Genomic DNA, 13,020 nt, shown 5'->3' on the forward strand with positions numbered 1-13,020 from the left:
CTTTACTCTGTATCTAACCCAGTGCTGTATCTGTTCTGGGAGTGTTTGATTTGAACAGTGTAGAGTGAGCTTTACTCTGTATCTAACACCGTGCTGTACCTGTCCGGGGTGTGTTTGATGGGGACAGTGTAGAGGGAGCATTACTCTGTATCTAACCCCATGCTGTACCTGTCCTGGGAGTGTTTGATGGGGACAGTGTAGAGGTTGATTTACTCTGTATCTAACCCCGTGCTGTACCTGTCCTGGGAGTGTTTGATGGGGACACTGTAGAGGGAGCTTTACTCTGTATCTAACCCTGTGCTGTACCTGTCCTCGGAGTGTTTGATGGGGACAGTGTGGAGGGAGCTTTACTCTGTATCTAACCTCTTGCTGTACCTGTCCTGGGAGTGTTTGATGGGGACAGTGTAGTGGGAGCCTTACTCTGTATCTAACCCCGTGCTGTACCTGTCCTGGGAGTGTTTGATGAGACAGTGTAGAGGGAGCTTTACTCTGTATCTAACCCCGTGCTGTACCAGTCCTGGGAGTGTTGATGCGGACAGTGTGGAGGGAGCTTTAATCTGTATCTAACCCCGTGCTGTACCTGTCCTGGGAGTGTTTGATGGGGACAGTGAAGTGGGAGCCTTGCTCTGTATCTAACCCCGTGCTGTACCTGTCCTGGGAGTGTTTGATGGGGACAGTGTAGAGGGAGCCTTACTCTGTATCTAACCCCGTGCTGTACCTGTCCTGGGAGTGTTTGATGAGAACAGTGTAGAGGGAGCCTTACTCTGTATCTAACCCCGTGCTGTACCTGTCCTGGGAGTGTTTGATGGGGACAGCGCAGAGGGAGCTTTACTCTGTATCTAACCCTGTGCTGTACCTGTCCTGGGAGTGTTTGATGGGGACAGTGCAGAGGGAGCTTTACTCTGTATCTAACCCCGTGCTGTACCTGTCCTGTGAGTGTTTGATGGGGACAGTGTAGAGGGAGCCTTACTCTGTATCTAACCCCGTGCTGTACCTGTCCTTGGAGTGTTTGACGGGGACAGTGTAGAGGGAGCCTTACTCTGTATCTAACCCCGTGCGGTACCTGTCCTGGGAGTGTTTGATGGGGACAGTGCAGAGGGAGCTTTACTCTGTATCTAACCCCGTGCTGTACCAGTCCTGGGAGTGTTTGACGGGGACAGTGTAGAGGGAGCCTTACTCTGTATCTAACCCCGTGCTGTACTTGTCCTTGGAGTGTTTGACGAGGACAGTGTAGAGGGAGCTTTACTCTGTATGAAACCCCGTGCTGTACCTGTCCTGGAAGTGTTTGACGGTGACAGTGTAGAGGGAGCTTTACGCTGTATCTAACACCATGCTGTACCTGTCCTGGGAGTGTTTGATGGGAACAGTGTAGAGAGAGCTTTACTCTGTATCTAACCCCGTGCTGTACCTGTCCTTGGAGTGTTTGATGGGGACAGTGTAGAGGGAGCTTTACTCTGTATCTAACCCCGTGCTGTACCTGTCCTGGGAGTGTTTGATGAGAACAGTGTAGAGGGAACCTTACTCGGTATCTAACCCCGTACCGGTCCTGGGAGTGTTTGATGAGGACAGTGAAGAGGGAGCCTTACTCTGGAACTAACCCCGTGCTGTACCTGTCCTGGGAGTGTTTGATGGGGACAGTGTAGAGGGAGCCTTACTCTGTATCTAACCCCATGCTGTACCTGTCCTTGGAGTGTTTCACGGGGACAGTGTAGAGGGAGCTTTACTCTGTATCTAACCCCGTGCTGCACCTGTCCTGGGAGTGTTTGACGGGGACAGTGTAGAGGGAGCTTTACTCTGTATCTAACCCCGTGCTGTACCTGTCCTGGGAGTGTTTGACAGGGACAGTGTAGAGGGAGCTTTACTCTGTATCTAACCCCGTGCTGTACCTGTTCTGGGAGTGTTTGATGAGGACAGTGTAGAGGGAGCTTTACTCTGTATCTAACCCCGTGCTGTACCTGTCCTGGGAGTGTTCGAAGGGGACAGTGTAGAGGGAGCTTTACTCTGTATCTAACCCCGTGCTGTACCTGTCCTGGGACTCTTTGATGGGGACGGTGTAGAGGGAGCTTTACTCTGTCTCTAACCCCATGCTGTACCTGTCCTGGGAGTGTTTGATGGGGACAGTGTAGAGGGAGCTTTACTCTGTATCTAACCCCGTGCTGTATCTGTCCTGGGAGTGTTTGATGGGAACAGTGTAGAGTGAGCTTTACTCTGTATCTAACCCTGTGTTGTACCTGTCCTGGGGTTGTTTGATGGGGACACTGTAGAGGGAGCTTTACTCTGTATCTAACCCCGTGCTGTACCTGTCCTGGGAGTGTTTGATGGGGACAGTGTAGAGGGAGCCTTACTCTGTATCTAACCCCATGCTGTACCTGTCCTTGGCGTGTTTCACGGGGACAGTGTAGAGGGAGCTTTACTCTGTATCTAACCCCGTGCTGTACCTGTCCTGGGAGTGTTTGACGGGGACAGTGTAGAGGGAGCTTTACTCTGTATCTAACCCCGTGCTGTACCTGTCCTGGGAGTGTTTGACGGGGACAGTGTAGAGGGAGCTTTACTCTGTATCTAACCCCGTGCTGTACCTGTTCTGGGAGTGTTTGATGAGGACAGTGTAGAGGGAGCTTTACTCTGTATCTAACCCCGTGCTGTACCTGTCCTGGGAGTGTTCGAAGGGGACAGTGTAGAGGGAGCTTTACTCTGTATCTAACCCCGTGCTGTACCTGTCCTGGGACTCTTTGATGGGGACGGTGTAGAGGGAGCTTTACTCTGTCTCTAACCCCATGCTGTACATGTCCTGGGAGTGTTTGATGGGTACAGTGTAGAGGGAGCTTTACTCAGTATCTAACCCCGTGCTGTATCTGTCCTGGGAGTGTTTGATGGGAACAGTGTAGAGTGAGCTTTACTCTGTATCTAACCCAGTGCTGTATCTGTCCTGGGAGTGTTTGATGGGAACAGTGTAGAGTGAGCTTTACTCTGTATCTAACACCGTGCTGTACCTGTCCTGGGTGTGTTTGATGGGGACAGTGTAGAGGGAGCATTACTCTGTATCTAACGCCATGCTGTACCTGTCCTGGGAGTGTTTGATGGGGACAGTGTAGAGGTTGATTTACTCTGTATCTAACCCCGTGCTGTACCTGTCCTTGGAGTGTTTGACGGGGACAGTGTAGAGGGAGCCTTACTCTGTATCTAACCCCGTGCTGTACCTGTGCTGTGAGTGTTTGATGGGGACAGTGTAGAGGGAGCCTTACTCTGTATCTAACCCCGTGCTGTACCTGTCCTTGGAGTGTTTGACGGGTACAGTGTAGAGGGAGCCTTACTCTGGATCTAACCCCGTGCTGTACCTGTCCTGGGAGTGTTTGATGGGGACAGTGCAGAGGGAGCTTTACTCTGCATCTAACCCCGTGCTGTACCAGTCCTGGTAGTGTTTGACGGGGACAGTGTAGACGGAGCCTTACTCTGTATCTAACCCCGTGCTGTACTTGTCCTTGGAGTGTTTGACGGGGACAGTGTAGAGGGACCTTTACTCTGTATCTAACCCCGCGCTGTACCTGTCCTGGGAGTGTTTGACGGGGACAGTGTAGAGGGAGCTTTACTCTGTATCTAACCCCGTGCTGTACCTGTCCTGGGAGTGTTTGATGGGAACAGTGTAGAGGGAGCTTTACTCTGTATCTAACCCCATGCTGTACCTGTCCTTGGAGTGTTTGATGGGGACAGTGTAGAGGGAGCTTTACTCTGTATCTAGCCCCGTGCTGTACCTGTCCTGGGAGTGTTTGATGAGAACAGTGTAGAGGGAACCTTACTCTGTATCTAACCCCGTACCTGTCCTGGGAGTGTTTGATGAGGACAGTGAAGAGGGAGCCTTACTCTGTATCTAACCCCGTGCTGTACCTGTCCTGGGAGTGTTTGATGGGGACAGTGTAGAGGGAGCCTTATCTGTATCTAACCCCATGCTGTACCTGTCCTTGGAGTGTTTGACGGGGACAGTGTAGAGGGAGCTTTACTCTGTATCTAACCCCGTGCTGTACCTGTCCTGGGAGTGTTTGACGGGGACAGTGTAGAGGGAGCTTTGCTCTGTATCTAACCCCGTGCTGTACCTGTCCTGGGAGTGTTTGACGGGGACAGTGTAGAGGGAGCTTTACTCTGTATCTAACCCCGTGCTGTACCTGTTCTGGGAGTGTTTGATGAGGACAGTGTAGAGGGAGCTTTACTCTGTATCTAACCCCGTGCTGTACCTGTCCTGGGAGTGTTTGATGGGGACAGTGTAGAGGGAGCTTTCCTCTGTATCTAACCCCGTGCTGTATCTGTCCTGGGAGTGTTTGATGGGAACAGTGTAGAGTGTGCTTTACTCTGTATCTAACCCAGTGCTGTATCTGTCCTGGGAGTGTTTGATTTGAACAGTGTAGAGTGAGCTTTACTCTGTATCTAACACCGTGCTGTACCTGTCCGGGGTGTGTTTGATGGGGACAGTGTAGAGGGAGCATTACTCTGTATCTAACCCCATGCTGTACCTGTCCTGGGAGTGTTTGATGGGGACAGTGTAGAGGTTGATTTACTCTGTATCTAACCCCGTGCTGTACCTGTCCTGGGAGTGTTTGATGGGGACACTGTAGAGGGAGCTTTACTCTGTATCTAACCCTGTGCTGTACCTGTCCTGGGAGTGTTTGATGGGGACAGTGTGGAGGGAGCTTTACTCTGTATCTAACCTCTTGCTGTACCTGTCCTGGGAGTGTTTGATGGGGACAGTGTAGAGGGAGCCTTACTCTGTATCTAACCCCGTGCTGTACCTGTCCTGGGAGTGTTTGATGAGACAGTGTAGAGGGAGCTTTACTCTGTATCTAACCCCGTGCTGTACCAGTCCTGGGAGTGTTGATGCGGACAGTGTGGAGGGAGCTTTAATCTGTATCTAACCCCGTGCTGTACCTGTCCTGGGAGTGTTTGATGGGGACAGTGAAGTGGGAGCCTTGCTCTGTATCTAACCCCGTGCTGTACCTGTCCTGGGAGTGTTTGATGGGGACAGTGTAGAGGGAGCCTTACTCTGTATCTAACCCCGTGCTGTACCTGTCCTGGGAGTGTTTGATGAGAACAGTGTAGAGGGAGCCTTACTCTGTATCTAACCCCGTGCTGTACCTGTCCTGGGAGTGTTTGATGGGGACAGCGCAGAGGGAGCTTTACTCTGTATCTAATCCCGTGCTGTACCTGTCCTGGGAGTGTTTGATGGAGACAGTGTAGAGGGAGCTTTACTCTGTATCTAACCCCGTGCTGTACCTGTCCTTGGAGTGTTTGACGGGGCAGTGTAGAGGGAGGTTTACTCTGTATCTAACCCCGTGCTGTACCTGTCCTGGGAGTGTTTGACGGGGAGTGTAGAGGGAGCTTTACTCTGTATCTAACCCCGTGCTGTACCTGTCCTGGGAGTGTTTGACGGGGACAGTGTAGAGGGAGCCTTACTCTGTATCTAACCCCGTGCTGTACCTGTCCTTGGAGTGTTTGACGGGGACAGTGTAGAGGGAGCTTTACTCTGTATCTAACCCCGTGCTGTACCTGTCCTGGGAGTGTTTGACGGGGACAGTGTAGAGGGAGCTTTACTCTGTATCTAACCCCGTGCTGTACCTGTCCTGGGAGTGTTTGATGGGAACAGCGTAGAGGGAGCTTTACTCTGTATCTAACCCCGTGCTGTACCTGTCCTGGGAGTGTTTGATGGGGACAGCGAAGAGGGAGCCTTACTCTGTATCTAACCCCGTGCTGTACCTGTCCTGGGAGTGTTTGACGGGGACAGTGTAGAGGGAGCTTTACTCTGTATCTAACCCCGTGCTGTACCTGTCCTGGGAGTGTTTGATGGGAACAGTGTAGAGGGAGCTTTACTCTGTATCTAACCCCATGCTGTACCTGTCCTTGGAGTGTTTGATGGGGACAGTGTAGAGGGAGCTTTACTCTGTATCTAACCCCGTGCTGTACCTGTCCTGGGAGTGTTTGATGAGAACAGTGTAGAGGGAACCTTACTCTGTATCTAACCCCGTACCAGTCCTGGGAGTGTTTGATGAGGACAGTGAAGAGGGAGCCTTACTCTGTATCTAACCCAGTGCTGTACCTGTCCTGGGAGTGGTTGATGGGGACAGTGTAGAGGGAGCCTTATCTGTATCTAACCCCATGCTGTACCTGTCCTTGGAGTGTTTGACGGGGACAGTGTAGAGGGAGCTTTACTCTGTATCTAACCCCGTGCTGTACCTGTCCTGGGAGTGTTTGACGGGGACAGTGTAGAGGGAGCTTTGCTCTGTATCTAACCCCGTGCTGTACCTGTCCTGGGAGTGTTTGACGGGGACAGTGTAGAGGGAGCTTTACTCTGTATCTAACCCCGTGCTGTACCTGTTCTGGGAGTGTTTGATGAGGACAGTGTAGAGGGAGCTTTACTCTGTATCTAACCCCGTGCTGTACCTGTCCTGGGAGTGTTTGATGGGGACAGTGTAGAGGGAGCTTTCCTCTGTATCTAACCCCGTGCTGTATCTGTCCTGGGAGTGTTTGATGGGAACAGTGTAGAGTGTGCTTTACTCTGTATCTAACCCAGTGCTGTATCTGTTCTGGGAGTGTTTGATTTGAACAGTGTAGAGTGAGCTTTACTCTGTATCTAACACCGTGCTGTACCTGTCCGGGGTGTGTTTGATGGGGACAGTGTAGAGGGAGCATTACTCTGTATCTAACCCCATGCTGTACCTGTCCTGGGAGTGTTTGATGGGGACAGTGTAGAGGTTGATTTACTCTGTATCTAACCCCGTGCTGTACCTGTCCTGGGAGTGTTTGATGGGGACTCTGTAGAGGGAGCTTTACTCTGTATCTAACCCTGTGCTGTACCTGTCCTGGGAGTGTTTGATGGGGACAGTGTGGAGGGAGCTTTACTCTGTATCTAACCTCTTGCTGTACCTGTCCTGGGAGTGTTTGATGGGGACAGTGTAGTGGGAGCCTTACTCTGTATCTAACCCCGTGCTGTACCTGTCCTGGGAGTGTTTGATGAGACAGTGTAGAGGGAGCTTTACTCTGTATCTAACCCCGTGCTGTACCAGTCCTGGGAGTGTTGGTGCGGACAGTGTGGAGGGAGCTTTAATCTGTATCTAACCCCGTGCTGTACCTGTCCTGGGAGTGTTTGATGGGGACAGTGAAGTGGGAGCCTTGCTCTGTATCTAACCCCGTGCTGTACCTGTCCTGGGAGTGTTTGATGGGGACAGTGTAGAGGGAGCCTTACTCTGTATCTAACCCCGTGCTGTACCTGTCCTGGGAGTGTTTGATGAGAACAGTGTAGAGGGAGCCTTACTCTGTATCTAACCCCGTGCTGTACCTGTCCTGGGAGTGTTTGATGGGGACAGCGCAGAGGGAGCTTTACTCTGTATCTAATCCCGTGCTGTACCTGTCCTGGGAGTGTTTGATGGAGACAGTGTAGAGGGAGCTTTACTCTGTATCTAACCCCGTGCTGTACCTGTCCTTGGAGTGTTTGACGGGGACAGTGTAGAGGGAGGTTTACTCTGTATCTAACCCCGTGCTGTACCTGTCCTGGGAGTGTTTGACGGGGACAGTGTAGAGGGAGCTTTACTCTGTATCTAACCCCGTGCTGTACCTGTCCTGGGAGTGTTTGACGGGGACAGTGTAGAGGGAGCCTTACTCTGTATCTAACCCCGTGCTGTACCTGTCCTTGGAGTGTTTGACGGGGACAGTGTAGAGGGAGCTTTACTCTGTATCTAACCCCGTGCTGTACCTGTCCTGGGAGTGTTTGATTGGGACAGTGTAGAGGGAGCTTTACTCTCTATCTAACCCCGTGCTGTACCTGTCCTGGGAGTGTTTGATGGGAACAGCGTAGAGGGAGCTTTACTCTGTATCTAACCCCGTGCTGTACCTGTCCTGGGAGTGTTTGATGTGGACAGCGAAGAGGGAGCCTTACTCTGTATCTAACCCCGTGCTGTACCTGTCCTGGGAGTGTTTGATGGGGACAGTGAATAGGGAGCCTTACTCTGTATCTAACCCCATGCTGTACCTGTCCTTGGAGTGTTTGATGGGGACAGTTTAGAGGGAGCTTTACTCTGTATCTAACCCCGTGCTGTACCTGTCCTGGGAGTGTTTGATGGGGATAGTGAAGAGGGAGCCTTACTCTGTATCTAACCCCATGCTGTACCTGTCCTTGGAGTGTTTGATGGGGACAGTGTAGAGGGAGCTTTACTCTGTATCTAACCCCGTGCTGTACCTGTCCTAGGAGTGTTTGACGGGGACAGTGTAGAGGGAGCTTTACTCTGTATCTAACCCCGTTCTGTACCTGTCCTGGGAGTGTTTGACGGGGACAGTGTAGAGGGAGCTTTACTCTGTATCTAACCCCGTGCTGTACCTGTCCTTGGAGTGTTTGACGGGGACAGTGTAGAGGGAGCTTTACTCTGTATCTAACCCCGTGCTGTACCTGTCCTGGGAGTGTTTGACGGGGACAGTGTAGAGGGAGCTTTACTCTGTATCTAACCCCGTGCTGTACCTGTCCTGGGAGTGTTTGACGGGGACAGTGTAGAGGGAGCTTTACTCTGTATCTAACCCCGTGCTGTACCTGTCCTGGGAGTGTTTGATGGGAACAGCGTAGAGGGAGCTTTACTCTGTATCTAACCCCGTGCTGTACCTGTCCTGGGAGTGTTTGATGGGGACAGCGAAGAGGGAGCCTTACTCTGTATCTAACCCCGTGCTGTACCTGTCCTGGGAGTGTTTGACGGGGACAGTGTAGAGGGAGCTTTACTCTGTATCTAACCCCGTGCTGTACCTGTCCTGGGAGTGTTTGATGGGAACAGTGTAGAGGGAGCTTTACTCTGTATCTAACCCCATGCTGTACCTGTCCTTGGAGTGTTTGATGGGGACAGTGTAGAGGGAGCTTTACTCTGTATCTAACCCCGTGCTGTACCTGTCCTGGGAGTGTTTGATGAGAACAGTGTAGAGGGAACCTTACTCTGTATCTAACCCCGTACCAGTCCTGGGAGTGTTTGATGAGGACAGTGAAGAGGGAGCCTTACTCTGTATCTAACCCAGTGCTGTACCTGTCCTGGGAGTGGTTGATGGGGACAGTGTAGAGGGAGCCTTATCTGTATCTAACCCCATGCTGTACCTGTCCTTGGAGTGTTTGACGGGGACAGTGTAGAGGGAGCTTTACTCTGTATCTAACCCCGTGCTGTACCTGTCCTGGGAGTGTTTGACGGGGACAGTGTAGAGGGAGCTTTGCTCTGTATCTAACCCCGTGCTGTACCTGTCCTGGGAGTGTTTGACGGGGACAGTGTAGAGGGAGCTTTACTCTGTATCTAACCCCGTGCTGTACCTGTTCTGGGAGTGTTTGATGAGGACAGTGTAGAGGGAGCTTTACTCTGTATCTAACCCCGTGCTGTACCTGTCCTGGGAGTGTTTGATGGGGACAGTGTAGAGGGAGCTTTCCTCTGTATCTAACCCCGTGCTGTATCTGTCCTGGGAGTGTTTGATGGGAACAGTGTAGAGTGTGCTTTACTCTGTATCTAACCCAGTGCTGTATCTGTTCTGGGAGTGTTTGATTTGAACAGTGTAGAGTGAGCTTTACTCTGTATCTAACACCGTGCTGTACCTGTCCGGGGTGTGTTTGATGGGGACAGTGTAGAGGGAGCATTACTCTGTATCTAACCCCATGCTGTACCTGTCCTGGGAGTGTTTGATGGGGACAGTGTAGAGGTTGATTTACTCTGTATCTAACCCCGTGCTGTACCTGTCCTGGGAGTGTTTGATGGGGACTCTGTAGAGGGAGCTTTACTCTGTATCTAACCCTGTGCTGTACCTGTCCTGGGAGTGTTTGATGGGGACAGTGTGGAGGGAGCTTTACTCTGTATCTAACCTCTTGCTGTACCTGTCCTGGGAGTGTTTGATGGGGACAGTGTAGTGGGAGCCTTACTCTGTATCTAACCCCGTGCTGTACCTGTCCTGGGAGTGTTTGATGAGACAGTGTAGAGGGAGCTTTACTCTGTATCTAACCCCGTGCTGTACCAGTCCTGGGAGTGTTGGTGCGGACAGTGTGGAGGGAGCTTTAATCTGTATCTAACCCCGTGCTGTACCTGTCCTGGGAGTGTTTGATGGGGACAGTGAAGTGGGAGCCTTGCTCTGTATCTAACCCCGTGCTGTACCTGTCCTGGGAGTGTTTGATGGGGACAGTGTAGAGGGAGCCTTACTCTGTATCTAACCCCGTGCTGTACCTGTCCTGGGAGTGTTTGATGAGAACAGTGTAGAGGGAGCCTTACTCTGTATCTAACCCCGTGCTGTACCTGTCCTGGGAGTGTTTGATGGGGACAGCGCAGAGGGAGCTTTACTCTGTATCTAATCCCGTGCTGTACCTGTCCTGGGAGTGTTTGATGGAGACAGTGTAGAGGGAGCTTTACTCTGTATCTAACCCCGTGCTGTACCTGTCCTTGGAGTGTTTGACGGGGACAGTGTAGAGGGAGGTTTACTCTGTATCTAACCCCGTGCTGTACCTGTCCTGGGAGTGTTTGACGGGGACAGTGTAGAGGGAGCTTTACTCTGTATCTAACCCCGTGCTGTACCTGTCCTGGGAGTGTTTGACGGGGACAGTGTAGAGGGAGCCTTACTCTGTATCTAACCCCGTGCTGTACCTGTCCTTGGAGTGTTTGACGGGGACAGTGTAGAGGGAGCTTTACTCTGTATCTAACCCCGTGCTGTACCTGTCCTGGGAGTGTTTGATTGGGACAGTGTAGAGGGAGCTTTACTCTCTATCTAACCCCGTGCTGTACCTGTCCTGGGAGTGTTTGATGGGAACAGCGTAGAGGGAGCTTTACTCTGTATCTAACCCCGTGCTGTACCTGTCCTGGGAGTGTTTGATGTGGACAGCGAAGAGGGAGCCTTACTCTGTATCTAACCCCGTGCTGTACCTGTCCTGGGAGTGTTTGATGGGGACAGTGAATAGGGAGCCTTACTCTGTATCTAACCCCATGCTGTACCTGTCCTTGGAGTGTTTGATGGGGACAGTTTAGAGGGAGCTTTACTCTGTATCTAACCCCGTGCTGTACCTGTCCTGGGAGTGTTTGATGGGGATAGTGAAGAGGGAGCCTTACTCTGTATCTAACCCCATGCTGTACCTGTCCTTGGAGTGTTTGATGGGGACAGTGTAGAGGGAGCTTTACTCTGTATCTAACCCCGTGCTGTACCTGTCCTAGGAGTGTTTGACGGGGACAGTGTAGAGGGAGCTTTACTCTGTATCTAACCCCGTTCTGTACCTGTCCTGGGAGTGTTTGACGGGGACAGTGTAGAGGGAGCTTTACTCTGTATCTAACCCCGTGCTGTACCTGTCCTTGGAGTGTTTGACGGGGACAGTGTAGAGGGAGCTTTACTCTGTATCTAACCCCGTGCTGTACCTGTCCTGGGAGTGTTTGATGGGAACAGCGTAGAGGGAGCTTTACTCTGTATCTAACCCCGTGCTGTACCTGTCCTGGGAGTGTTTGACGGGGACAGTGTAGAGGGAGCTTTACTCTGTATCTAACCCCGTGCTGTACCTGTCCTGGGTGTGTTTGATGCGGACAGTGTAGAGGGAGCTTTACTCTGTATCTAACCCCGTGCTGTACCTGTCCTGGGAGTGTTGATGCGGACAGTGTAGAGGGAGCTTTACTCTGTATCTAACCCCGTGCTGTGCCTGTCCTGGGTGTGTTTGATGGGGACAGTGTAGAGGGAGATTTACTCTGTACCTAACCCCGTTCTGTCCCTGTCCTGGGAGTGTTTGACGGGGACAGTGTAGAGGGAGCTTTACTCTGTACCTAACCCCGTTCTGTCCCTGTCCTGGGAGTGTTTGACGGGGACAGTGTAGAGGGAGCTTTACTCTGTATCTAAACCCGTGTTGAATCTGCTTGGGCAATCAAGAGTGCCTGTAATGGAACTTGTTCCATTTCCAGCGGTAACATGCCTCACCCCATGATAACAACAACTAGTTTCTGTGCCATATTTTCTCTGTGTAATGATTGGAATTGGTGACTCGGTCTAAAAGACATTTTTGCTTATCGTCAGGATTTGCACATAAAGTTAATAATTATATCTTGACCAAAATAAATATTCACCTGTAGTGTCTGTATACTCTGAGGCTCTTGATTCATATTCATCTCATTGACTCTTTCCATCATGGAAGTGATGGCATCACTGTAAGCCCCCTTGACCACTTCTTCTCCTGTAATACTGACCTCCATTGCCAAGCTTTCTGCTTCGATCAGACTCAGTGTTGCTCTCTTGTCATTCTCCAAGAGCTCCTTAATTGTGTTGTATTTCTCTTCAACAGAATCTTTTGTTTTGGAGATGATAATCTGCGCAAAAAGCAATTCAGAACATTTAACGAACGTGGGGAGGGAACCTGAGAGTGTGGGCTCAGGTCGGGTGGGAGGGGGTGCGTTAGAATTTGCCCGAGACTGATTATTCGAATTTGGATTTGTGTTAATATAGAGGTTAGTCTGTCTGAACAGTGGAAATACTGTAGCAACCAGCAGACATGCTGGCTACAACAGGTATGAGTATTGGCGGGGTAATGACTTAGGCCAGGTCTTTGAGATTGGCCAATCAGAAGATGAGTTCCCTGATTAATGGCCCAATCAGATAACCCCTTCCTGTGTATATAACAGGGAGTGCCAGAGCCTCCGCACTCCCGGTGTGGACAGCAGACGGAATAGTTCTGGTTGTTCAGCTGTTGGGTTTGTAAATAAAAGGAACTCTGGTGACGGGACCTCTGCCTCCCTGGACTTATTACAGTGGCGACGAGGAAAACAGAACGACCTGAAGAAACCTGCTGGTCAGCAGCTGTCGCATATTGAGGGTCAGCCACTGACAGGCAAAATGCCTTCATTCGGAAAGTTGGACTTGTTTGACCCTGCAGTGGAAGACTGGGCTCAATATGTAGAGCGGATAAAGTACTTCCTCAGAGCAAACGATATAATTCTGGATGAAAAGCAACGGGTCATTATGCTGACCGCGTGCGGGCCGGCAGCCTTTGCCTTTATGCGCAGTCTCACTTTTCCG

General features: G+C 51.2%; 1 protein-coding gene across 1 annotated transcript in view; it reads right to left on the reverse strand.

The window, feature by feature from the left end:
- The window catches only part of LOC140386059 (zinc finger protein RFP-like), a 147,058-nt gene that overhangs the window by 53,382 nt on the left and 80,656 nt on the right, over window positions 1-13,020 (reverse strand). Inside the window, exon 3 of the mRNA XM_072468644.1 lies at window positions 12,075-12,314. Coding sequence (XP_072324745.1) covers window positions 12,075-12,314 — 240 coding nt within the window. The remainder of the gene's footprint in view (window positions 1-12,074; window positions 12,315-13,020) is intronic.

This window comes from Scyliorhinus torazame, chromosome 11 (genome assembly GCF_047496885.1).
Source record: "Scyliorhinus torazame isolate Kashiwa2021f chromosome 11, sScyTor2.1, whole genome shotgun sequence".
Taxonomy (NCBI): Eukaryota; Metazoa; Chordata; class Chondrichthyes; order Carcharhiniformes; family Scyliorhinidae; genus Scyliorhinus; species Scyliorhinus torazame.